Source organism: Penicillium cataractarum, assembly GCF_028827025.1.
Source record: "Penicillium cataractarum strain IBT 29864 chromosome Unknown utg000005l, whole genome shotgun sequence".
In the NCBI taxonomy this organism is placed as follows: Eukaryota; Fungi; Ascomycota; class Eurotiomycetes; order Eurotiales; family Aspergillaceae; genus Penicillium; species Penicillium cataractarum.
In genome coordinates this window covers 4,602,545-4,628,285 of record NW_026622741.1, presented here as the reverse complement: position 1 = coordinate 4,628,285, position 25,741 = coordinate 4,602,545, and the positions used below count along the sequence as shown (strand labels likewise).

Sequence of the window (25,741 nt, the reverse complement as noted above, 5' to 3'; positions counted from 1 at the left end):
TCTAGTGAGCCTCATAAGGCTATAAGATAGCATGACAATAGATTAATTGCCCGGGAAAAAAGATTACATAGTATTCTGCAAGTAGATCCTTTTTCACGTTATCTCGTAGTGGAACTGACAAACCCAAGCCAAAGCATGTCTATGTCGCTGGTGCTTTTAGACTCAACTCCCAAGACTCTCCCACAAGTTTAAACCCAAACGACTCATGTTCCTCCTCTTGAACACATCGATATCCCTCCGACGCATAAAGTCGACGCGCAGATGTCAACACTTGATTCGTCCACAACACAATCCGCTCGTAACCGACCTCCTTAGCAAATGTTCTGCACTGGCGCACGAGAGCGCGAGCAACACCAAGGCCACGAGCACTTGGTTCAACCAGTAGTAGGCGAAGTTTGGCTGTATTTTGGCTCGATCGGTCTTTGACGAGCATGATGCAGCCGAGTGGGTTGCCGTCTTTTTCTGCAATCCAGCAACGCTCTGATTCGGGGTCGTATTGGTTGATAAAGTCTGCGGCTATGGTGGCGACGAGGGCCTCGAATCGCTCGTCCCAGCCGTATTCTTGGCTATAAAGGATGCCGTGTCTGTGGATGATCCATCCTATATCGCCGGGTCGATGGGTACGGAGGACGAATTGGCGATCGGGGGGTTGGTCGGTGCTACCCATTACGCCTGATAGCAAGGATAATTGTTTTAGAATGAAAGAAGGCCTTAAATTAATGCTAAGTATTTCCTAGCTAATAATTGTCAAATAATGGGGCTACCAACATAATAAAAAGGTTCTGCAGTCTCTTCCAGATACTTCCATGTCGTTTAAAGGGCGCAATCGTACTTCCCTGGGTCTGAGTGGGGAAATGAACTCCGGCAAGCCGAAGCCGAGCAACGAATCAGAGAACAAATATTGGAACAGCAGATCTCAGACCGACATGTTGAATAGCTGCCAAGCAAAGTCTTTCCTCGCAGTTACATCTTCATGGAAGTGGACTCATTCGCCCGAGCAACATTCTCCGCCAACTCGCCTCTACCCGTGACAAGATGTCCTCGTAATCTGTGGTAAGGTTAAGATTAATACACCAACACTCACAAGCCCCTCCTCTTTCTCTATGCCATTCGATATGAAGACAACGGTGAATAAGTCTATTGAATGGGTTGATCTGAACAACTTCCGAACTGGGTGGTGGCTGGAAGCCAAGCCTCCGTTGGATAGCATTGGAGTGAGATATGGTCTTGTTCCAGGTTTTGCAAACCCGTTGGCACTGGACCAAAATGGTACTTGGGTCGACATCAAAAAGAATTTTCTCTAAGATCTCGAAGGGCAGTCGACTGGTTACCTCGATGGGCGCCTTCTTGTGCTTTTGACGCAACGGATGTATCGTACGAGACTTCTGGGGTGTATGTTTGCGCAAAGCAACTGGCAGAGAGACAAATGGCTTCCAGTTTTGCCAGCTTCGTAAGGTGCGACGGCGAGAAAAATGCTGGCTGCGAGTAGTAGAGACCATCTTCTCGATCTTTATGGAGCAGTCTTTGTTACTTCGTTAATGGAAGACTAATGAGCCTCAACGGTTGACGATGACTTGGAGCTGACAATACAATCCCGATGCAGAGAATGTTTTGAAAGGTAAAGTAAGGAGGGAAGAGAGAATTTGAAAGTGGCAAGGTCCATCTCCGCAAGCTGTTTAAGTATCGGTTGAAAGGGTATGACGACTCTAAACTATTGGGGCTCCGACCATGGGTCCGGCTAGGCAATACAGCAACAACCATGGAAGGGCCGAAGCTGCCTAAATTGACGTTGTTCTAACCATCAGATTTAGACTAGATCGAGCCGTAAATATCATCATTCATTAGTCAAATAGGTATGTACTACCTCCCGACCCCCATAATATACCGCCACCGATTTCTCTCTACTTACTTTTATCTGTGAAAACAAGTATATTCGAGTCCTCTTGAAAGCTACAGTCGCAAGAAAGAATAGATAATTCAAGAGGAACATGATTCTATTTGTATAGCTGTTATAACATCTCTGCTAGGGTGAATCTAGTTGAACTTGTACTTCTCCTCTCGGTCCTGCATTTCGTGTATTAGCGTTCCCATCAAACCACTTCTTTAGGGGCATCCCGGGATACATACCCAATACTTGTTGAAACCAACACCCTCACACACCTCATCGTAGGTAAGAATCATCGGCGGCGCTCCAGTAGTCATACTTCTCTTCAATCCGTCTAAAGCCTCCCGAACACTCTTCAGGTGAGCAGCAACCAATGTCCAGGGGTATGCAACAGCACTGTACCCGAGCTCAGCAAGTTCTTTCGCGGACAGGTTCTCAGTCTTGCCTCCTTCGATGATATTGGCAAAGACAGGGCAGCTGATCTCTTCAGCGCAGCGCTTCATCGCCTCTCGATCAGGTAAAGCCTCGACAAAGATGGCATCCACGCCGATGCGCATGAACTCCTTGGCTCGGGCCATAGCTTCCTCCCAGCCGTAAATCAGTGCATCTGTCCGAGCAAGGATGAAAATATCTCTTCCTTCATTGCGAGCGTCGACGGCAGCCTGGATACGGGCGTAGGCCTCTTCTCGAGAAACGACGTCCTTGCCCTTGGTGTGTCCACATCCTATTAAAGCCAGTTATTAATTTGAAGCTCAGCAGCATTAGACATATGGGAATCAAAACTTACTCTTTGGCCAGCGCTGATCCTCGATCATAACACCCGCAGCACCTGCGGCAGCAAAGCTCTCAACAGTTCTCTTCACATTCATCGGACTGCCGTAACCAGTGTCTCCATCCGCCATGACGGGAACCGAGACTTGACGAACCGCCTCCTGAATCTTGTCACACATCTCAGCCATAGCAATATACCCAGTGTCAGGCAGGCCGTAGGAGCTAGCCACGGCATAACCAGCAAGGAAGACCATTGGGAAGCCTGCTTCCTCCACAAGACGTGAAGACAGGCCGTCATAGGTGCAGGCGTGGGCAAGAATCTTGGTGGGGTCATTGCGAGCTTCTAGCATCATTGTGCGTAGACGCGCCGCCTGGAGAGAAGGAATCTTTCCGCGCACATTCTTGATGCTGATATCGACATTGGTGGTGGTCCCATCCTGAGGCCCGCTAGTGGCAGCAGAGTCGAACTGGAAAGGGTAGGGAACGGTGTTGGCTGACATTTCGATAGATGCTCAGACTGAATTATGTGCTTGAGTTGATTATTCTAACAATTCAAGGGCTATATAGCCTTTTATAATGTAAAGCTACCTGCGATATCGGCTTCAAGTCTACAATTGACCAAAGCTGTGAATCTCCGCCTGCGGGTATTCGATCGCGGATAATTGGCAACAGCCGACGCGGAAATTTCCCCCTCGCGCCACCCCGAAGGCCCAAGAACTGGCCGAAAATCAAAAGAACCCACATGGCCTATCGACGAGTTGATATTTGAGCAAAGATCGAAAGTGCGGATGTGTAGCTGCGGGGATGTCGGTAGTTCTAAGACCCGCGGAGAACCCTTGACACCCCACGGGGCCCCAGGTTTACTTCGATCGTTGGCGACTGGGCTTTCGTCCAGTGCAAACTCTATTTGGGAGACTATTTGTACCGACAAAATTCCCCCTCTCCATCTATGTTGTATCAAAGAAGTCTTTATTGACTGACCAATACTGCCTCTTTTACGCAATTTCTGGCTTCATCTTTGAGTAGGCCACCATGTCAAAGCCTATGGATGTGGAGCAACTTCCTAGCAGTCATGACTTTGAAGGTGATGCTGTTGCCAAACCAGAGCTTCAAGTCACTGTTCCCGAGGCACGACAATCCTTTATACGAAAGAAGGTTGGCATCTGACCCTTTTACTGAATGGTGTCTATATGTTAACCCCTGATAGTTTGATCGTAGGGTCCTCCCTATTGTCTGTACACTCTACGTCTTGTCTTATTTGGATAGGAGTAAGTGCAAAACCACCCCTAACCATGCTGTGTCGTACTGATTGATGTATCACAGGCAACATTGGCAACGCAAAGACCGCTGGCCTTGAGAAAGACCTCCATTTGAGTAATTATCAATGGTCCTGGGTCTTGTACTCCTTCTATATTTGTTACATTGTTTTTGAATGGACCACGGTCCTTTGGAAAATCTTCCCTGCACACATCTATGTTGCCTTGTTGTGTATCTGGTAAGTGCGAAGAGACTCAGTGTGTGAGCGCAATCAGTTACTGAGTTATGAGATTCAGCTGGGGTGCAGCGGCCATGTGCACCGGTGCTGTGAACAATTTCACAGAGCTTCTTGTGTGTAGATGTCTGCTGGGTATCTTTGAATCCATCTTTGGCAGTGGAGCGCCTTATTTCCTCTCCCTATTTTACCAGAGGAAGGAGCTTGGCTTCAGAGTTTCACTGCTTCTAGGGATGTCTCCTGTCGCAAATTGCTTTGCCTCTGCTCTGGCGTACGGTATCACTCAGATCAAAGGTTCTCTTGAACCATGGCGGTACTTGTTCATTATAGGCGAGTGATTTCTTTTCTACTTGCGCTGAATCCAGTACTAACTAGTCACAGAGGGTGCACCAACGGTCTTATTTGCCGTCATAGTCTTCCTTTTCCTTCCCGATTCTCCAGGGAGTGCAAAATTCCTGAACGAGACCGAACAGACTGAGGCCGTGGAGCGTCTGCAAACAATTGATCGGACGGCCAAGAACAAATTGCAATGGAAGCAAGTGACTAGTGGCTTGAAGGATTACAAGAACTATGTTCACATGACGATCCATTTCTGCTGCAACTTTTCCTTCTCAGCTCTGTCCAATTTTCTGCCAACAATCATTCAGACTATGGGGTACACTTCAGTCAACGCTCAGGGTCTCTCGGCGCCACCTTACTTTGCTTCTTTTCTCTGTTGTATAGTTGCTGCGATAGTATCTGACCGCTGGGGCAACCGTGGCTACGTGGTTACGTTCTTCGCCGTCCTAGGCACAATTGGTTACATTATACTGACCTGTGTCACGGATGAATCCAAGACTGGGGCACGGTATACGGGTATCTGGCTTGCAACGTGTGGGATATTCCCAGCATTGTCGATTAACATTACATGGCTCTTGAACAACCAGGGAGGGGAGAGCAAGAAAGGTGCAGGAATGGCCATGCTCGCTATCTTTGGACAATGTTCGAGTTTGATCAGCAGCTCCGTTTTTCCAAATAAGGATGCGCCGTTCTATACAACAGGATGTGCTCTCGGCTGTGTCTTTACAGGCTTGATTGCTATCCTCGCTATGGGATTGCACATCTCGTTGACTTTGGAAAACCGCAAACGGGACCGATTATATGGAGAAGTCAGCGAGCATGACCGAGTGGATGTTACCGATGGTGGAGACCAGAACCCTGCCTTCCGTTATCTGACTTGAAGCTTGACAAGTCACGAGTATAGCGGCATTGATTAAGAAGGTTGGGAAATCGTGTTCTGAAGGCTTATAGCTGTTAGTTTGAACTGCAGACGTACGAATCCCACCATCTTCTTCGGAAATTCTCCACTAAAGCGTAGAAAATGCCAGGGTGCATTCAAGAATGACTCTAGGATTATAATTACAGTAATATTCCTGGAAACTTAAATTCATCTGCCCCGATGGTGTATTAAAATGGAAACGAGGCGAAATATCCGCTACCATAGAATGGACAGTGACCATCATCATAGCGCCAAGCTCGTCGGATGCTTGCCGTCCGAGGATTCATACCACCCCCGGAATAGCTCTAGATCAGACACCTATTGGTCAATCCCCATACCTTCCTCTGCGATTGAAAGACTGCTGAGTGGCTGATTTGAGTACCTCGGCCGACCGCGGATATTTCGTAAAACCCGCACCCCCGCTTCCAAAATATCCGCGTTCTTGCAACTCACATCCTTGCCAACTCGACATGACGGAGAACAAAAGACCTCCTCGAAGTCGAGAGCTTCGAGAGCATGAATTCCAAAGGGTTTACAAAGCATGCATTCCTTGTGCACGGCGGAAGGTAAAATGTCAACTCGTCGAGGGCAGCAAATGTGCCCGATGCAGCAAGAAGCGGCTCGACTGCACCTTTTCAACGAAGAAACCTTGGTCGCGGGAGCCAAAGAATACAGGAAATGAGTCAAGGGAACTTTTCATCGGTGATGAGAGTGTCCAAGAAAGGTTTGCTGCTCGTTTTCCGTATCTTAGATCTGTCTACTTACACAGTTCTGTAGGTCCCAAGGTGCCACTCGACAAGCCGAGACTAAACAAGGTGGTCTTCCTACATCGATGCTGCAGAAAGTTGTTTCAAACAATAATGATGCTATGAATATCCTTTATGAAGCAGCACTCCTTGAAGGAATCAACCGTGTGAACAATGAAATGCCTACAGCCGATTCAACGTTGAGTATTCCTCGAAGCTTAAACGAGACCGACGCACTTCGCATCTGGAATGCTTGCCGTTTTGTGAAAATGGGATGGTTCTCATCGCATGAAGCTATTACATTGGTTGACAAGTCAGTCCGCACACGATTCTGGGTTGGCTTCATTCTAACCGGAACAGGTTCTTCACGAACATGAGCCCGCTTTCTCCAGTCCTCACGGACTTTTTCGCCTCCCATAAAAACCAATTTTATTTAGTGACACAAGAACCGATGCTATGCTGTACAATACTCATGATATCTTCTCGGCATCATATACTGCCTGGAGTTGGCGGTCGTTCCCGCGCATTCTTCATTCATCAGCGCATGTGGCAGCATTGTCAACATCTATTGATGCGGCTGACTCTCGGCCAAGAGAAGATATCCAAAGCAAAGACTCGAAATATTGGGAGCATAGAAGCCTTGCTATTAATGTCGGAGTGGTTCCCTCGACACCTACAGTTTCCACCAGAGACGGACGGTTGGGACTCTGATTTTATTATGACGAATCTGGATGCACGCGATCCTCCTTTGCCAGTTGAAGAGATACCTGTCTCTGATACATGGAAACAAGATGTTGTGGAGCCAACGAAACGTTTTGAACACATGTCATGGATGGTCTTGAGTCTTGCTTTGGCACTGGCCCATGAGCTAGGTGCCTTTGACCCTAATGCTCGGATGTTGAAACCCGGCGACCTGGTCGGCTTCGATGCTGAAATGTACCTTCAACATCTCGAACTGCGTCGGCAACGTCTTCCAAGCCTTCTTTTTGTATTTATCAACGCATTGTCATCCAGGTTGGGATGCACGTCACCGATGCCTTCGGATGTTGGCCTCATGACGCCCGATCCGGGATTGCTTCGACTAGACAACAGGGGCAACGAATGGCTGGCTTTCATGAAGTCATGGAGAGAGTTGAGTAAATTGACCTCGTCCATTATGCAAACTCTGTTTCCCCTGATGAGCACATCTCTGGCAACTGGAACCGCCGATGCATTTTTCTCCATTTTGGAACAAAAACAGAGCTTGTTGGCAAATTGGCGGCAACGGAACCTGAGCATCGCTGGTAAGAATTTCTTTGTTAATTATTTTTCGTCGAGTGTCTATTAATTGGTCAGTTCCTGGGTCATCCTTCACTGATATACTTTTCATCGAACATCAGCATCTCCGGGTGCTCATCAACTCCATCGGAATGCAGGTCGTTGTGCAGCGAGTTTTGTCCAAAACAACCTATGCCGAGTCCACAATTGATCATTCTTTCATAGAGAGAGCACGAAAGCTGAACATGACTGCTCGAGAGTATGGTTTCATTGAGGAAGTAATCGATGGCTGTTGCGAAACACTCGAAAAGATCGCAGCTCTCGGCAAAGCCGGCTCCTTATACTTCTCCCCTATGAGATTGCTCTTCCGAATGATTAGCTTTTCAATATTCCTCATGAAAGCCCTTGCTTTGGGTGTACGGACCAGCAAATTGCAAGAAACCCTGCAGATTCTCAACCGAGCTATAGAGTCTCTGCAGGATAACAATGAGGATGACAACCACATGAAGTTACGATATGCTGCTCTGCTGACTACACAGGCGGCTCGTCTACGGAGAAGTCTAATGTCATCAATTCCAATAATTGAAGCCCCCAATGTTGAGTCCGGTCTTCTTCAAAGGCCTTTACAAACGCTGGACTTGTACCCGCCTATGACCCAGACTCTCAGCAATGACCACGAAGGATTTTCGAACTTGTCTGGCTTTGATCCAGAAGGGCCCCTTGACTTTGATGTTAATGACTGGCTATCCCTACCATTCGAGCCATCCATGGTTCCATTTGGATCGAATGAAGGGGATAGTTGGGCTAGGCTAGACGGTGTTGACTTGGATCTAGAGTTTCTTTGGCAACTACCCGCATAACCAACTTGCGGAAGAGAATCTTATCTATGATATCAAATTCATTTATTATCATAGAATACTGTATTTGTACTACATCAATGCAATAGTTATGTATTTAACACCCATTCCTATTTGCCGATAGTTCCTAAAGTAATAGTTGTTGTTTGAATGTCGTCGGTGCGAGAGCCACGAGTACGAGATGGCTAGGACCCGGTGATGGAAACCGGAAACCGCCACAACCGGCCTAACCCCAGGGCCGGCCAAAGATAGAGGTATGGCAATCGTTCAGATCAGTACAGTACTTATGTCTGCCGTTCACAAATTGGGTTATTTAAGCGACGCGGAAGTGGATTGCATTAGACATACCAACAAAGCGCCTTCTTCACAGGAACTCGCGTGTGCTTCGCCAAAAAGTGCAAAATAAGGTCATCTGACAATTTCCCTAGAATGTACTTCCAAACTAACACGTTATAATGATCACGAAGTTTGATAATCGTGTGTTTTAAACGTTCGTGGAAAATGGGGTAGTCCACCTCATCGTTCAGGATAGCTGCTGGGTGTTCAAAAGTGTGTTTCGTTCACAGGTTGCTGCTGGCGGAGCTTTCAATCACCAAGGCCATTCATTCAGTGTCTTGGGAGTTCAAAGCCATCGCAGCCGAGGCTTGCCCAATTTCTTAAATATGTCTCAGAATTGCGGTATTGGGGGACGAAGATGAAGTTGAAGATAGATGATAAAGACAAAGAGGAAGATTCAGTGGGAAGATGGAAGAAGAGAGCGAGGACATGAGATTTCACCTGAAGAGGTGAAGCCTCAAAGCAAGTTGGTGAACCTTGGGTGATGGAGGAAGAAATTGAGGGAATCAAAAAGTGACGCGCGAAAGGTTCATTCTCTTTCTCTGCCGTTGAAAATATTGTAATTTTGATAGCAAGACTGCATTCCTTCCTTCTGAGTCTGATAACTAATGAAGGTACTGACGTCCCCAAAATTGAAATCTGCAGGGCGAAAGCTAGAAGCTAAAGGCTATCTTAACCATCGGATATACTGACGAGATGAGGTGTTCGCATCGTAGGGAGACCAGTTGCCGAAAGAGGGTTATTGACATCTTCCAAATTTATCACGTGTTGTGTGCTCCATCATAGGGGTAATATATTCGAGCATACCAGACTCGGCTCCGCGTGAGTGAGCAGTGAGCAGGATAATATCAAGTATAACGGGGGTGTTTTCATTGGCACGAGGCTTGGGAAAAGGCCGAAGTCGAATGGCGGATGGTTTCCAAACGGTCGTCATAAAGGGGGCTTTCGAAGTGGTGAGAGGGAGCTTGCTCGTTTGAGTATTTAGAAGGCATTGCTTTCCAATTTACAACTGTTCTATAGAGGATGGAGCAAACGATAACTCAACAGCTCTTGGCGTCTGAGGGTTTGGCACCTTGTCGACGTGGCATTTATAATACTCCTTTTTTCGCTTCGTCATATACGGTTGACTGAAGAGTCAAGTACGTGGGGTATAAGGATACAAAACACTCCACAGTCCCTTTTATTTATGATAAATGCGTGATTCCACCCCCTCAAGCGTTTGCGATTGCCTTTTCAGGAGAAGTAACAAAGGGTATGGATAGCTATTTTGAAGGCATTTCCCATGAAAATGATCTATCTTCCCATATCAAAGGATTTTGATATGCCTCTATTCTCATGATAAGATAAAGATCCTAGGTGATATCTTATATAAGGCATGTTCATAAGGTCCCGAAAGATTATTGTTTCTGACAAGCTAGATTAGAGAAAAAAAATGCTCGTATTACTATGGTGCCGTCAAGGGCTCAAATCACTCAACATATTTCAACTTACACATCTTCGATCTTGAATATAATATCTGAAAATAAATGCTGAGTGAGTGCTTACTCTGCCTTAGGGTTGGAACATCCTCATGTCAATAAGTTACGCTGCGCCGGCGATCAAGAAGCTGGGTATGGAATTTTACATTGATGCTATTAGTGTCCTGGTACGACTTTGAACATTCCATGATGAATGACTGCCTGAGAAACGCACTGATACTTTCTGCCTGCATGAATCGAGGTTGATTTGAGATAGCCGGCGTAAGGAAGATTGACTGAGGCAAGGCTAAAGCAGGGTGACTATTCTTTAGGAGGTTGCTCCTGACGTGCGCGACTGGCTTGTAGCAACAATTCGGCGACACGGAGTTCCCGCTGGCCATGCTGGCGTAGCATGTCGGCGAATTGATGAGTGTTTCTGCCAAGGTGCTCTAATCTGATTGCGGCAGCTTGTAGATCTTGAACATTGGCGGTCACGGTATTCCTGACTGGGGCGTTTCTGGGTAGAGTGTTTCTAGCGGGGGCGTTCATGGCTGGAGCGTTCATGAGTGGAGCGATCATAGCTGGAGCGTTCGTGGCAAGAGCATTCATAGATGGAAGATTTCTGGCTGAAGCGTTCGTGATTGGAGCGTTCACGGCTGGGGCGTTCCTGACTGGAGTGTTTCTGGCTTGAGCGTTTATGGCCGGAGCACTGATACTTCTAACATTCATAGCTTGACCCCGTTGCCCCATCGTGGCGGAAGGCTGTGCGCTTCCCTGAGTTGTTCTAGCACCAAGGGCAGCAGCAGTAGCCGTAGCGCGCCGCTTGCTTGAAGACCGAGGAAAAGGCACTCCATTAGCCTCATATTGCGCACGCTCACGGACGCACCAGGCACGGAAAGAGGCCTCATGGGCTTTTGCGTTTGAGGGAAAGGACTTTCCGTTCATGTATTCTCTCCATTCAGGGATCAGCTTATCGAGAACTTCGTCAGACACATAACGAACGGACTTTAAGTCGGTCATGAGCGCAAACTCGAAGTATTGGGGTCGAACACGACCAGCCCAGTGCCCACCAGTGTAGAAGACAGTTGGGAAGGCCTTCTTTTTCTGGGGGTCGTTTGTTTTCAGGGCTTCGATTAGACCAAGGAGCTGGTCAGGGTCGAGAATATCGAGTTCCTCGGACTCCATCTTAATTTTGCCTATATAAGTCAAAATCATTATGAGAAGAATACCTCAGCCAGACTACGATAAAAGGTCACGAACCTAGATGGCTTGCGAGGAAAGGAGGCGCTTTGGCATGAGAGAAGAGGCAGACGTGTACGCGTGGCGTCAAGATAAGGATCGGGGTAGGACAGGAAGAAAGGGAAGATGAGAAACTGAAGATGAAGAGAAACAAACGATGTTTGAGAAGACGCGAGTGGTGTTGTTTACGCGTTCTGTTGGTTGCAACTTTGGAGTATCAAACTTGTCGGGATGTTCACGATGAGAAGGCACGACACTGACCTACACTTCTGACACGCCAATGAAGCAAACATTCGAACTTGACAGATTCATTATGAGAAAACTAGTTGTTTTCTTTTTTGAGTTTCCCTAAATAAGAATTGAAGCTACCCCTAGATATGAAGTTGAAGATCGCCTAAACATCAAGTTCTCAAGATAACTCGATGCTGTGCTCGGTATAAGTAGGGAACCTTAGGATAGATTCTTGAAACAAGACACTTTCACTCGAGCTTCCTGAACAACTTGCTAACTTAGAATACGCGAGGTATTGGTTTCGCTTAGCTTCGTCTGGATATCACTAAGTTGTGCGGCATAGTGATTGGGTTATCAATATCTCCGGTAATCTACGTAGTGTTTAGGGCAGTGTTTTATAATTCCTTGGCCGGTCCTGTCAACGTTGAATAATCTTTTAAGATGATCACGGCGCCATTTCTAGCATGAGGCTTAGGTTGTAAGGTCACAAGGACCGAAGATGATGGGCATTTGTCTCACTCGAGAACTACTGAAACATTACTGTTTGTCCAAGATCGGGCAAAGCATACTGACAGCCTCATAAAGAGAGATCATAAAGCAAGGCTATTTTTCCCGACAAAACCAACCTTGCTTATGCAGCCTGAATGTATAGTTCTGCCCCACATACCAAGCTCTTCAAACGACGATCCCTGTCAGAATGCCCTTGGGAGCTACAGCATCCAATTGTGGCTGAGTGCAAGTACGGAGAACTCACTGGGAATAAAGAAAGAAATCGTGGTATTAAAGTCTCCGGTGCTAAGGTTCAGAGTCTCCAGCGAAGAGGACCATGGGATATCCGAACAAACAAAGAATGCGCCACGGGAACCCGAGTTCCCGCATTCCAACCCCAGAATTAACCCAAACCTGCACGGATATTCTAGGAATGCACGAGACTGCTTGAAGAAGAGTTTGGTCAGCTACAAGTTATAATTGGATCAATTTGAGCTGTGGCTTTACATAGTCCCAAGGGTGGGAAATTCTGACGTATAGAATGCCGTGCTTCTACCTGGTACTTGTGAAATTAGCTTTTCCGAAAACGGAAGTGTCAAGTTCTTTGATGAATGTGACGCGAAGCTAATTTCGACGAAAACAAAGAAACCTCCTTAAGATACAATAATTGTCGAGATGCTAGGGGGGGGGGATGATCATAAAAGAGCGGCCATCGTTGGGATTTTCGCATTATGACCTTCGACCTTTCTTCTGAAACTATCGTTCTACTTCCTGCAGACAAATCCTGAAAAGTTCGGATAATACCACTGAATATGAAGGAGTTGTCTTTGTACATTCTTGTGTATTTGTCTGTGGTGGCCCTCGCATCTGCGGCTACCTCCACTTCTCAACAATGGCCTGTTCAGCTCTTCAAGAGCTCTCCACTCCAGTCTCCAGTGATGAACGTAACAAAGAATGGCAAGACCCAGCAAGGCTACATCTTCCTATCTCCCACAGACATGCTCAGTCATCATGGGTTTCCTGCAATCTATACAGATGATGGCGAGCTCGTCTGGCAAGGTCCGCCGGGAAATATCACTGGATTTCAGCCTCAGATGCTGAACGGCGAATCCGTCTTGACATACTGGAACGGTACTGTCAGTATGCTGGGTTTCGGGTACGGGACAATCCACTTCCTGAATCAGACATATAATGAAATTCATCGCGTCACGCTATCGGGTGGCAACTTGAATTTCAAATCTGCTCTCGGGCCTCAATTCCCCTCTTATATTGATGTTCACGAGGACGCGGTCACAGATCGAAGCTCGGTGTTGGTGACTGCATTTAACGTGACAACGGCCGATTTACAGGCTCTTGGTGGACCGAAGAATGGCTGGGTTCATGATAGCCAGTTTTATGAAATCGACATTGCAAGCAACGAGGTTCTTTTCAGTTGGAGCGCGTTGGACCATTTGAATCTGACAGACTCGGCAACGCCTCTTTATGGAACCGGAAACAACCAGACCAATCCCTGGGACTTTGCGCATCTCAACTCGGTCATGAGATATGGAGACGAGTATATTCTTTCGTCGCATGGATACTGCAATATCTATGCTATTGATTCCAAAGGAAATATCAAGTGGACTCTCAATGTAAGTCCGTTCTTTACTGGTAGCCCCTCATTATCTAATAGACTCCACAGGGGCGAACTGGCGGTGACTTTAACTTGGCCCTAGATGCAACGTTTTGCTTCCAGCATGACGTTAGGGTTGAATCGCAGACAAACAATACAATTACACTCCGCATGCATAATAATGATAACGCACCCTTTTCAAAGGGGACGGCAACCACCACTGGTCTGATTGTCGACTTGAATCTCGATTCGAAAACCGCAAGTCTGAATCGCCGTCTATGGGATGCGGATGAGCCAGTCTACGCTGTTAGCCAGGGCAGCTATCAGAACCTCACCAACGGGCATGTATTCCTGGGCCACGGCTCCGTCCCCAAGCTAGAGGAATACGACGGGGTAGGAGGCGTGGTGATGCGGGCACGATTTGGCTACGACAATATCATGATGTCATACCGTGCTTTCCGTGCTGTTTGGGATGGAAAGCCGACTACAAAGCCGAGTGTTTATGCTTGCACTACGAAGCCCAGCGCTGGCGTTGACCAAGTACGGGTATATGCCAGTTGGAATGGAGCGACCGATGTGCATACCTGGGAAGTTTACCTTGGAGCTGAGAAGAACAAGCTGCAAAAAGCGAGAACTGCAGTATACAATGGGTTTGAGACGGAGATTCGACTTCAGACGTCTAGTAACTATGCTCTAGTCGAAGCTATCCAGAGCTCGGGTAGTACTCAGTCGGAGGCTGTCCAGATTGAGAACTGTTAGGGGATCAGAGTTAGATTGACATTTATCCCAACTACTGTTGATGATTTCATTGTTGATAATTGGTTCAAAAATACGATGCAAGTTGTATATGATGGGCATGAATTCTAGCTTGGGCATGCGAGGCGGTCTAGTGGGTCGACGCATCGGGAACAATTCCACTGTATACTAGGCCAGAAGAATGACGGGCTTGTTCGTGGCTGTTCATTGTATGCAAGGGCCGCTGTCTGTAAGCGTCTTCTATATCGATGACTGGGCATCATCTCCCTGATCCTGCTGTTCGAATGAACAAGCGGTGCCTCGTGGCATCGCTGTGTTGTACAAGCCAGATTGGGCAGACCGGAATGATTCATTCTAACAACCATCCCGAGCCAATAGTATCACCCTGAACAGCTCATCATGAAAAGAAGGATAGTTAATCAATTTGAGAATGAGTCATTGTTGGCGTTGCCAGTTGTTCGACTCCGTTCGGGAAATGCCTCTTCTGTCGGGCATCAACCATGATCACGTGACCTACAATTCCGTGCAGCCACTTTCTTCTCGACATCAGGGTATTTTGTGCATGTCATTGCTTTCGAAGTATTTCTTGCAGTTTCTTTTTCTCCAATTCTTGTTTCTACCTCTTGCTGACTCTATCTGAAACTCGATTCTTGGGCAGTGGGAAGGATCCCCAATATGTCATACCATCCAATCGGCCCGGTCAGGTTCCATGGGACTGACTCGCTTGAATAGGGACGTTGAAACTCTTTTGGCTCCAAACTTTTGGTCCCTGAATGCGAACCTGAACCTGAACCACGTTTGCAACTCCATGCTCCATACTCCCAATGTTGGAGATACGAATTCCTTCGAAGTCTCTGACTCCGATACAGTTCCTATTGTTTTGGCCATGCCGCCCCATCCTGGCGCTCGCAGGTGATCAGTTGACAGGTGGAGAGGAGAACCCCTGCACGGAGACTGCCTATTGGCCCCTGATTAGCTACTGCTGCGGTCTACATCCGCTAGTCACTAGCGCCCTTTTACGGTGGGCCTCCAGATTTTTTTTTCTTTCCTCGGCCATGACGATATTGCGGGTTTGGTCGGGAGATGGTCGTGCGACCGGGACAAGAGGATACAGTTGTACTTTGAGCAGTCTATGCTCTCGCTGGATCATTCAAAGAAGTACTTGATTACCAGAGGACCACAGGGAAGCACCACCAGTTCCGTCGCACACCATCCCCGGTCCTTTGACTCCGAGAAAGTCCCCAGGGGTCCCGCAGGAGCTACTAGTTGCTTTTGAAGACGTGCTGTGCTTTTGGTGACCCCCCTCCAAAATATCAGAACGAAGGGCAAAAAAAAGCCTAAACAAGAGGATCGGCCATGCATTGCGACTGGATCCATTGTCCATTGGATGCCCGGGGAACACCTGCACTTGACTAAACTTCGTCAAATCACTCAATTCAAGGACCTGAACGGTCAAAGAAGCAGAAACCAAGGGAACCTCGGCGGCAGGCAGCTTCACCGCATGTTGGACATCCGTTCGGTGGGCCCAACTGCCCAGCGGCCATTGGGCATCTGAAAGGTTTTCTCGTTCACACCTAACCACTGCTGGCCCAACGGGAGCAGGACTAAAAAGACTAACAGAGCTAACAAGACTAAATAAATGGCCATTGGAGGCTAGCACGAGCTGGTCACTGTGACAACTGGCCCCACCAATCATTCGGTCTGCTCTGTTTTTTTTTCTCGTTGTCAATCATATGCTGTTGTACAGAAATACTCGTGTGAGGAGGTACAGAGTACAGAGTCCCAGAGGACGAATTGGACAAAGGTACAGAGTACTCTGTGCTGGCCTTAAGGGTTGGGCATATGAGGTTGTTATCTGGTCCCTTCCTTTTTTTTTGCTTTGTAGATTATTATTATTATTATTATTTTACTTTGTTCTAGCTCCCTAGTCCTATCAGTAACTCCATTCTCGTAAGGTACTCCGGCTCGGGTGTCCGTGGTAGTCATAGCCATAGTTCCGTACGAGCGGGTGTCATTGTTGTTATTTCCATGTGGCCCTAGCTTCTGCCTTTTTTTTCTTCCCCTCCCTCTTCCTCTCTTCTTCATCTTCTCTAATCATACCCTGTTACAACTACCTTAACTCCCCCTCGAAACCTCTCTATCACCACTCATCCTCCTCTCCAAAAATCCCTTCACTCACCAGCTCTGAGAGCATCATCTGTACAGCTCGTCCTCTACCTGCGTCTACTTTGCTGGCCAAATTGCGAATCTGTTTATACCATTGTTCTTTGATTCCCCTCATTAATTTCACGACCGTTACGATTTAACGACCTACAACCATGGCGACTGCGGCGACTCAGAGTGGTAAGTGCTGAGTTCTCCAAAAAATTTTCACGGCGGTTCGGACAATGTGACTAACGTTCCGGCAGTGTCGGAGGAGCATCTGCCCAAGGACCCTGTCTCGGTGGAGCCCGTCCTCGCGGCCACCCCAATCGCCCTCGATGAGAAGTCCGCTACCAATGGCGAGTCCGCTGAGACTGCCGACTCTACAACTACATCTGCTCAGACTCCGGAAGTCCCTTTGACTGCGGCACAAAAGAAGAAGGCCAAGAAGAACAAGAAGAAGCAGCAGAAGAAGCTAGAGAGCATCAGCTCTGTTTCTGCTGATGTCTCTGAGAAGGAGACCCCCCCCGAAACTCCTTCAGTCGAGGAGGCTGCCCCCGCACCGGCCGCTACCGAAGAATCTACACCCGAGCCTGTCGCAGAGGAGCCCAAGGCTGCTGAGCCTGTCGAGGAAGAGCCCGAGTCTACTGCCGAAGAGAAAGTGGAGGCTGTCCCAGAGACTGTCGAGACCGCCACGGAGGAGCCCGCTACTCAGACCACCACCGAAGAGTCAAAGGTGGAAGAGGTGATCCCAGAGGTCACCGAGGAGATTCCCACTGAAGAAACCGTTGAGGAGCCGGCTAAGGAAGCCGTTGTCGAGGAATCCGCCAAGGCAGAGGCTGTTGAGGCGCCTAAGGAGGTCTCTGAGGAAAAGCCTGCTGCAAAGGAATCTGCTGAGGTTTCTACCACCGAGGAGAAGGTCGAGGAGTCTACCCCCGCCGAGACTACTGTTGAGCAACCTACTACCGAAGAGACCATTCCCGAGGAAGCTCCCGCTGCTGAGGAGAAGGTTGAAGAGCCTACCACCGTCGAGGAGCCCGTTACTGAGCAGCCTTCTGCTGAAGAAACCACTCCCGAGGTGCCTTCTGAGACCGTTGAGGCTTCGACTGACGCCCCCGCGACTGAGGATAAGGTCGAGGAGCCGGTTGCTGAGCAGCCCACTGCTGAAGAGCCTACCCCCACCGAAACCGCTGTGGTTGAGCAACCTACTACCGAAGAGACCGTTCCCGAGGAAGCTCCCGCCGTTGAGGAGAAGGTTGAAGAGCCTGCCACCGTCGAGGAGCCCGTTACTGAGCAGCCTTCTGCTGAAGAAACCACTCCCGAGGTGCCTTCTGAGACCGTTGAGGCTTCGACTGACGCCCCCGCGACTGAGGATAAGGTCGAAGAGCCTACTGCCGTCGTTGAGGAGCCCAGCGCTAAGGAGACTATCACCGAGGAGGCTCCCGAGCCTGTTCAAGAGTCGACCGATACCACCGCTACTGAGGAGAAGGCTGAAGAGCCTATTCCCGCCGAGACCACCGTCGTTGAGGAGCCCAAGGCTAAGGAGACCGTTCCCGAGGAAGCTCCTGCTGCTGAGGAGAAGGCTGAAGAGCCCACCCCCGCCGAAACCACCGTGGTTGAGCAACCTACTGCCGACGAGACTACCCCCGAGCTGGCTTCTGAGGCTGCTCAAGAGTCGATCGAAGCTCCCGTCGCCGAGGAGAAGGTTGAAGAGCCCACTCCCACCGAGCCTGCCGTCGTCGAACAGCCCGTTGTTGAAGAGACCGCTACCGAGGCTACCGAAGAGGTAACTCAAGCCCCCGCCGCCGAGGAGCAGGTCGAAGCAGCAAAGGTGGAGGAGCCTACTCCTGTTGACACCGCCGTTGTTGAGCAGTCTACTGTCGAGGAGACCGCCCTGGAGGCCTCTGAGGTTGTTGAGGAATCCACTGAAACCCCTATCACCGAGGAGAAGGTGGAAGAGCCCGCTGCAGCTGAGACCGTCGCTGTGGAGCAACCCGCTGTGGAGGAGACTACCTCTAAGGAAGTTCCAGCTGCTGAGGAGAAGGTTGAAGAACCCGCCACCGTTGAGGAACCCGTTGCTGAGCAGCCTGCTACCGAAGAGACTGCCCCGGAGGAAGCTTCAGAGCCCGCTCAGGAGACCGTTGAAGCTCCTGCTGTGGAGGAGAATGTCGAGGAGCCTACCCCCGTCGAGGCCGCCGTTGTCGAACAACCCATTGCCGAAGAGACCGCCCCGGAGACTGTGAATGAGTCGACTGAAACTCCCGCTGCTGAGGAGAAGGTTGAAGAGCCTACGACTACCGAGTCAGCTGCTCAAGAGCCTACTGCTGAGGCACCTACACCTACGGAAACCGCTGAGGAAAAGGCCCCTGAACCTACCCAGGAGACAATTGAAACTCCCATCGTGGAACAGGCGGCTGAGACGGAGAAGGTAGAGGAATCTACTACCACCGAAACCGCTGCCGTAGAGGAGCCCGCAGTCCAGGAGCCAGTCGCTGAGGTCGTCCCCGAAGCCGCTGAGGAATCAACTGAAGTTCCCGCTGCTGATGAGAAGGTGGAGGAGGCTCCTGTCGCCGAGGCCGCTGCTGTTGAGCAACCTGTGGTTGAAGAACCCGTCGTCGAGCAGGCTGCCCCCGTCGAGGAGGCCAAGGAAGAATCCAAGGTCGAAGAACCAGTTGTTGTGCCTTCAGCTACTGAGCCTGCCACTACGGAAGAGTCTACCAAGACCGAAGAAACTCCCGCTCCCGAGGCCGAGACCATCGAGCCCACAGCTACTGAAGAAGCCACCGTCGCTGAGTCTGTCGAGACCGCCATTCCCGAGGAGGCTACCGAGGCATCCAAGAGCGAGGAAGTCCCCGTTGAGGAAGCTAAGGTTGAGGAGCCCGTCCAGGAAGAATCTAAGGTCGAACCAGAGACCGAGGAATCTGCTAAGGACGTCGCCGTTGACGAAGCCCCTGAGGAGCCTGCCGAGGAGGTCGTCCCCGCTGCTCCCGTCGAGCCTGCCGTTGAAGCCACCACTGTCGACGAGACTCCCGCTGAGGAGCATGCTCAGGAGATTGTCGCTGAAGTTCCCGTCGAGGCTCCCGTCGAGGCTCCCGTCGAGACTGCTGAGAAGGCGGTCGAGGAGCCGGTGAAGGAGACTGTGCCTGAGCCCGCTGAGGAGAAGGTGGCCGAAGCTGAGATTGCTGCTGCCGAACCCGTTGCTGCTGAGGAGACCCCTGTTCAGGAGCCCGAGGCCCCCGTTGTCGAGGAGCAGAAGGTTGAGGAACCTTTCGCTGAGGCTGAACCTGTTGTCGAGACTCCCGCTGTCACTGAGGTTCCTGCTAGCGAGTCTGTCGTCGTGGATTCTACCCCCGCCGACGAGGCTAGCAAGGTTGCCGAGGAGCCTGTCGCTGAGATTGAGACTGCCGAATCGGCCGAGCAAGCCTCACCTGCTCCCGTTGAACTAGCCGAGAAGGCTGCTGAGCCTGTCGCTGAGCCCGTCGCTGAGCCCGTCGCTGAGCCCGTTGCCGAGCCCGTCGCTGAGCCCGTCGCTGAGCCCGTCGCTGAGCCCGTTGCCGAGCCCGTCGCTGAGCCCGTCGCTGAGCCCGTCGCTGAGCCCGTCGCTGAGCCCGTTGCCGAGCCCGTCGCTGAGCCCGTCGCTGAGCCCGTTGCCGAGCCCGTCGCTGAGCCCGTCGCTGAGCCCGTCGCTGAGCCCGTCGCTGAGCCCGTCGCTGAGCCCGTCGCTGAGCCCGTCGCTGAGCCCGTCGCTGAGCCCGTCGCTGAGCCCGTCGCTGAGCCCGTCGCTGAGCCTGTCGCTGAGCCCGTCGCTGAGCCTACTGTCGAGGACAAGGTTTCCGAGCCCGTCGAAGCGAACGCTATTGAGCCCGCCGTCGAGGAGCAGGCTGCTGAGGCCGTCGCTGAGGAGAAGGCTGTTGAGCCCGTCGCCGAGGAGCAGGCTGCCGAGGCCGTCGCTGAGGAGCCTGTGGCTGCGGCCGTCGAGGAGTCGGTTTCTGAGCCTATCCAAGAGAAGGAAGTTAACGCCGAAGCTGTTGCTCCTGCTGTTGAAGAACCTATCGCTGAGCAGAGTCCTGTCGTTGTTGAAGAGGCGACTCCTACACCCGCTACTACCGAGGAATCTGCCCCTGTTGTAGCCACTGAGGAGCCCGTTGTTGTTGCGGAGGAGTCTATTACCACTGGGGAGCCTACTACTGAGGAAGTTCCAGCTGCTGAGTCCACCACCGAGGCTGCTCCTGTTGATGCCGCAGTGGCGGAGGATGTCACTACTCGCGAACTGGCAGAGCCGGTTGCCGAGTCTGAGGCTCCTATCACCACTGAGGCTGTTGAGACTGTTGCCGAGCCTGCCGTAGAGGCACCCGTTCCCGTTTCTGAGGAGTCTGCCCCTGCTGAGCCTGCTCAGACTGAGGAGCCTTCCCAGGTTGAGGAGACCCCAGTTGTCAAAGAAGAGGCTCCCGTTGCCGAGGAGACTGCGAAGGAACTCGAGCCTGAGAACAAGCAGGACGAGGCTTCTGAGCAGCCTGCCGTAACCGAGGAGGTTCCCTCTACTCCTGTTCAGACTGAGGACCCAGCGGCCGAGACCCCTGCTCCTCAAGAAGAGAAGCCCGAGGAAGCTGCTAAGGACAGCATTTTGACCCCCGAAATTCTCGGCGCTGGTGCGGCTGTTGCTGCCATCGGTGTCGCTGCAGTCGGTGTGTCGTCTGTTCTGCACAAGGAACCCGCGGCTAAGTCTACTGAATCGACTGTCACCGCCACCAACGAAGCTCCTTCCGACGACAAGACCGATAGCAAGCCCCCCGCGGAACAACCGACCGAAGACAGTAAGCCGACGCCATTCTCTACCTCGCACAATGTGTCCGTGCCGTCCTTCGAAGCTGATCCGGTTCTTACAGCCCTCGCAGGCGATCGCGAAGCCCTGCTCCGCAAACTCAACCAGCCATCCACGGATCAGTTGACCACTGCCACTGCTGAGCAAATCACCACCACCAATGCCGACAAGCAGGCTCGTGTCGAGAACGAAGCCCAGCCCACCGCTGAGTCTAGCCAGAAGGCTGTTGACCTCACTCCCGAGACTGCTGCGACTAGCAATGCCAATGAGGAAGATGCTCGTCCCGTGAGCCAGAACCGGTCAGTGACAGCTGTTTCTCTGAATAGTGCGTCGGACAACTGGCTCAAGGCGTTCCTTCGCACTGTCTTTGTCGGCTTCTTTGGCACTATCTTCTCCCCCTTCCGCCGCCGTGGCAAGTCTGCCAAATAAGGTTGTGCTGGAATTGACGAGAGCCTTTATCACTCCATATATTTGCTCTCGTCTATGCATTCTGCACCTGGGGGGAGAGGCTATTCCGGGGTTTCCTTGGCGTGATCTCTCTTCAACATGATGCAGTCTACTAACGTTGCTTTGATCAGGACCATGTTTTGGACTACCATTGCTGCGGTGCCTATTCTTGCAATCCTCTTGTCCAGTGGCCTGTTTTAAGGCCGGTGCTTGCTAGCATTGGTTACTAACGAGGCCGATTCATCGTGTTTGACTTTGACAAAAGTTGTCAGAATGTTTCGATTTTTTATCTCCACTATTGATTCCCCTGTATTGATTACGATTTTCCTTGTTGTCTATCTCGGATTTTGTTGTGCCTGGTGGTCTCTTCGTCGAGGGAGACTACTACTTTGTCCGCGTTGTGTGTGTTTTTTATGATGAATTTCTTTTGTCTCTCATGTTGGCTGGACAAAGTCGATACTCGAGAAAGATTCAGTCTTCGAGATAGGGCTTGTCGCCAGTGTGTATCTAACGAGGCTTTTTATTATGAACCTAATGAATGGATATGACTAGTTTAACTTGTGTTCCTCCTTAAAGCGTGGCTTGTATATGACCGCGTCCATATGCGGAAGTTGCCATCTTGCTATTGTTTACCTCCGCGTTGCCTCCCAACTTCCCTTCAGCCATTTCCTCTTCTGCCCCGTTTTCCTTTTCCATCCGTACGCGTTTTACGTTTCACCTCCGTCCTGATTTTTCATCGTTTCCACACCTCACAATCTTGAGCTCTGTTTCATGATGAATGACAAAGGTGACCCCCGAAGATGAAGAAGCCTGGTTCGAGAGTTGCGGCTTCGCAGCTCGATGCCCATCAGGCCGGCCCGCCTGGTGCTGATGAAGTGGGCTCTGGTGACGTTTTGCCCGCGGGTGCTCTGTCTCCGGTCGACCCCGACCAATCTAGCCCATCGTATCAACGCAGTAACGCGTTTTTTATGATGTGGGAGCGCGGCGAGGGCTTGAGCAGACTGCCCCGCAAGAGTTCCGGTATGTTTTCCAACTGATATATACGCCCGCCGCACTTCTTCCCAGATGTGAACAAAGTTCCGCTGTATTATCAACGAAGAGATGACTAACAATGACTTCTTATCTAGGGACTTTGAACCCCGCAAGTCCCCAGGAACAGTCTACTCCGGGCATGACCAGAAAGTATTCTGGTCTTGACTACGATGGGGAACTGGCACTGCCCATGCCAAAGCCGCGTGTCCGGGGCGAGCATGCCGGTGATGAGAAGTCCTCACAGGGTGTGGACATTCCGCGGCCCTCTTCTCATCCCCGCCTGCTGAAGAAGCGTTCGGTGCCAGATGCAGCACGAGCAAAGGCCGCAGCTGAGCTGGTCACATCGGCAGACGGGAAGAAACCGACCCGTCTTGAAGCTATCAAGTCAAAGTTTAGCTTCAAAGACCTTCGCAAGGAAGCCGCCAAAGGTGATAGCACACCTACCCCCGTCCCCCGCATGCCTTCTATCGAGAAGCAGAGCGACCTCCCGCGTTCCACCACTGGCAGTGGTACGGCAGGCTTGACACCCAGTGTCCACAACTTCAGGCCCACTCCTCAGCCTGGGCAGACTATCAAAGCCTCTGCCATTCCTGCCACGTCTCCTGCGTCTCCGTCACAGCACAGCACGGCCCCCAGCAGAATCCCGCTTGCTCCTTCGGGGCCGTACGCCCACGCACAGGGGTCTATGACTGCTTCGAGATTTGGGGCGGGTCAGCGAGTCGATAGCTGGGGACAGGTGAAGACCATTGCTGAGCGCGTGGAATCCAAGGAAGTCCCAACCACTACCAATAAGGGGAGTATACCAATTCCCTATGGAAGGCCTAGACTGAGCCCTCTGGCGGCTCGCCCTGAGTCTGAGGCTTCTGCCACAACGAGCTCCCTCCTGGCACGTTGGGACCCCGCGCCTGACTATGCTCCTACTGGAGGCTCGCCCCCAAAATTGAGTGACCTCACAGAGGGCTCGGGCAAGGTCAAGTATCTCCCACGGGGCTGGCTGGAAACCTTCTCTCCCTCAACCCCTTCTCCAGCTGCCAAATACACGCGTCCAGCACCAACTCCGTATCGACAGACCACACCACCCTCAGATCCACCGCTCAACTTCATGCCCGGATTCGAGGAGCGTCTTGAGACGATCAACCTGTCGCTCGACAAGCCGACCACGCCAGAAATGAAGGACCTCGACACAGCTGAAAACAAGGAGGTTGTTGACATGATTCTGGCCATCCAGCAGAAAGCGGACTCTGGTATCAGCAGTCTGACTCGTGAACTGAAAGAGCTGTCGCAGTGGATCAAGGATCAGCTCAGCAATCAAGTGACCAACGTTAGAGATCTTCAACGCACGGATGCTCAATTTGATTCCCGCCAGCGCGAGATTTCTCAGAATATGAGGAAGTTGAAGCTGGATATGGAAGTCAAGATGGGAGTGATGGACCAGCGCTTGGTCACTGTCGAAAGCAGACTTGGGGAAGGAACTGGGCAGCGCTTCCACTCTGTTGAAAGTAAGCTTGACGAGGGAGCAGATCAGCACACGAGCCTCGTCGACAACAGACGTTGGGAGGACTTGAACGCCGAGCTTCATAAAGTGGCTCTGTCTATGCAGGATCTGACCCAGAGAACTGAAGACGCGATTAAAAGGTGGACTGCCGGCTCTGACAAAGCTGCTAAATTGATGAAAAAGCAAGAGGCGCACATCGTTCAGATGGAGAATGAAATCGCAGAACTCCACCAGAAGCAGGCAAACCAACCCAAATCACTCCCTTACCCCGGTTTTGCTCAACGATTCGTTGGTGAATCTACCACTACAAGCACTGAGCCGTTAATCAAACAGCCAGAATCTCCACTCCCGCCAATGCGCATCTCTCCTCTGCCGCGTTCCGTGACAGCCATCCCGTCCCGCCAACGAGAAATGCCCCCTGCGAAAAGCAAGACCAGCTCCGTGATCCCGCGCAGCCTTTCTATGAAAAAGGGCCTTTCGAAAGTTGACTCTAACAGTCCAGAATCCCGAAGCAAAATCGAGAGGGTTGGCAGTGCCGAGCACTCAAAGAGTAAGGTTGGAGGTACCGAAGAATCAAAGAAGTGGAACATTTTCAGCTTCCGTCGACGTGACACAAAGAACGAGGACCCAGAAAACGGCTCGAGCAAGCTCTCTTGGCTTCCTCGTCGCTCCAGAGACGGACGACCCTCGGACAACGCCAGTTCGCGTTCGGTCACTCCCCCTCCACCTATCCCCCGCAATATCCTTCAGAACATTGAGAATAACATCCAAGCAGCAAGCCAAATCCACCCTGCCCTCCGCAACAGAGTCCAGCAAGCCGTCATGCATGATGAGTCCCTGAGTATCCCGTCGACTCCATCAACCGCGACCATGCCTGCACGGATGGGCAGTCGGCTTTCCCGCCCTGACAGTCAGCATATGGGTGTCATCACTGCATCCGTTGCTCCCAGCTTGGCGTCCTCTTATGATCTCCGGGCAGCAAGTGGGGATTTGTGTTCTCCTGATCGGTACAGATTTAACAAAGACCCATTCATGCAGGTTCCGAAGACACCGATTGCCATCCGTTCAATTGAAGACATGCGCCGGCCCCTTCTCAACCGCGCGGACGATGAGAGCCATGACTGGGATCGGTGCTCCTTGCATGAGGCCAAGTCTACCGCGTCTCTGCGGTAGATTCGTACATGCTTCACGATTTGTGGAGTCGAGACTCCACGGAGTCTGTGTTTGATTCAATGTTTATGATACCCGTGGATTTTTCATCTTTCTGGCGTACGCAATGTGATCTGTTCATAATCTACGGTATGTATCTTGTGTTGATGGCAATGGAGTTGCATGAAAATGTGTCTCCCATGATTGTTTTCTATGGATTGATCCCACAGAGATCTCCGGCTCGAATTTGCCATGTACACAGATTATC

General features: G+C 50.7%; 8 protein-coding genes across 8 annotated transcripts; 5 read left to right on the top strand and 3 right to left on the bottom strand.

The window, feature by feature from the left end:
• Positions 1-139: 139 nt before the first annotated feature.
• N7496_007363 (GNAT family N-acetyltransferase) lies at positions 140-667 on the bottom strand (the record flags this gene model as incomplete). Its single annotated transcript, XM_056700292.1, has 1 exon — positions 140-667. The coding sequence occupies one exon, from the start codon at positions 665-667 to the stop codon at positions 140-142; it is 528 nt and encodes a 175-aa protein (XP_056555705.1).
• Positions 668-2,034: 1,367 nt separating this feature from the next.
• N7496_007362 (isocitrate lyase/PEP mutase family protein) lies at positions 2,035-3,156 on the bottom strand (the record flags this gene model as incomplete). Its single annotated transcript, XM_056700291.1, has 3 exons — positions 2,035-2,064; positions 2,128-2,609; positions 2,673-3,156. The coding sequence occupies 3 exons, from the start codon at positions 3,154-3,156 to the stop codon at positions 2,035-2,037; spliced, it is 996 nt and encodes a 331-aa protein (XP_056555704.1).
• Positions 3,157-3,688: 532 nt separating this feature from the next.
• On the top strand, positions 3,689-5,368 carry N7496_007361 (putative MFS transporter; the record flags this gene model as incomplete). Its single annotated transcript, XM_056700290.1, has 5 exons — positions 3,689-3,811; positions 3,864-3,924; positions 3,980-4,151; positions 4,210-4,442; positions 4,530-5,368. The coding sequence occupies 5 exons, from the start codon at positions 3,689-3,691 to the stop codon at positions 5,366-5,368; spliced, it is 1,428 nt and encodes a 475-aa protein (XP_056555703.1).
• Positions 5,369-5,876: 508 nt separating this feature from the next.
• On the top strand, positions 5,877-8,269 carry N7496_007360 (transcription factor domain-containing protein; the record flags this gene model as incomplete). The annotated part of the gene is made up of 4 exons (XM_056700289.1): positions 5,877-6,130; positions 6,184-6,465; positions 6,513-7,435; positions 7,488-8,269. The coding sequence occupies 4 exons, from the start codon at positions 5,877-5,879 to the stop codon at positions 8,267-8,269; spliced, it is 2,241 nt and encodes a 746-aa protein (XP_056555702.1).
• A 2,111-nt stretch (positions 8,270-10,380) lies between these two features.
• N7496_007359 (uncharacterized protein) lies at positions 10,381-11,244 on the bottom strand (the record flags this gene model as incomplete). The annotated part of the gene is made up of 1 exon (XM_056700288.1): positions 10,381-11,244. One exon carries the CDS (start codon positions 11,242-11,244, stop codon positions 10,381-10,383), a length of 864 nt encoding a protein of 287 aa, XP_056555701.1.
• Positions 11,245-12,830: 1,586 nt separating this feature from the next.
• On the top strand, positions 12,831-14,389 carry N7496_007358 (arylsulfotransferase family protein; the record flags this gene model as incomplete). The annotated part of the gene is made up of 2 exons (XM_056700287.1): positions 12,831-13,649; positions 13,700-14,389. 2 exons carry the CDS (start codon positions 12,831-12,833, stop codon positions 14,387-14,389), a joined length of 1,509 nt encoding a protein of 502 aa, XP_056555700.1.
• A 2,315-nt stretch (positions 14,390-16,704) lies between these two features.
• On the top strand, positions 16,705-21,779 carry N7496_007357 (PT repeat family protein; the record flags this gene model as incomplete). The annotated part of the gene is made up of 2 exons (XM_056700286.1): positions 16,705-16,729; positions 16,795-21,779. The coding sequence occupies 2 exons, from the start codon at positions 16,705-16,707 to the stop codon at positions 21,777-21,779; spliced, it is 5,010 nt and encodes a 1,669-aa protein (XP_056555699.1).
• Positions 21,780-22,597: 818 nt separating this feature from the next.
• N7496_007356 (uncharacterized protein) lies at positions 22,598-25,497 on the top strand (the record flags this gene model as incomplete). Its single annotated transcript, XM_056700285.1, has 2 exons — positions 22,598-22,817; positions 22,925-25,497. 2 exons carry the CDS (start codon positions 22,598-22,600, stop codon positions 25,495-25,497), a joined length of 2,793 nt encoding a protein of 930 aa, XP_056555698.1.
• Between the last annotated feature and the right edge of the window lie 244 nt (positions 25,498-25,741).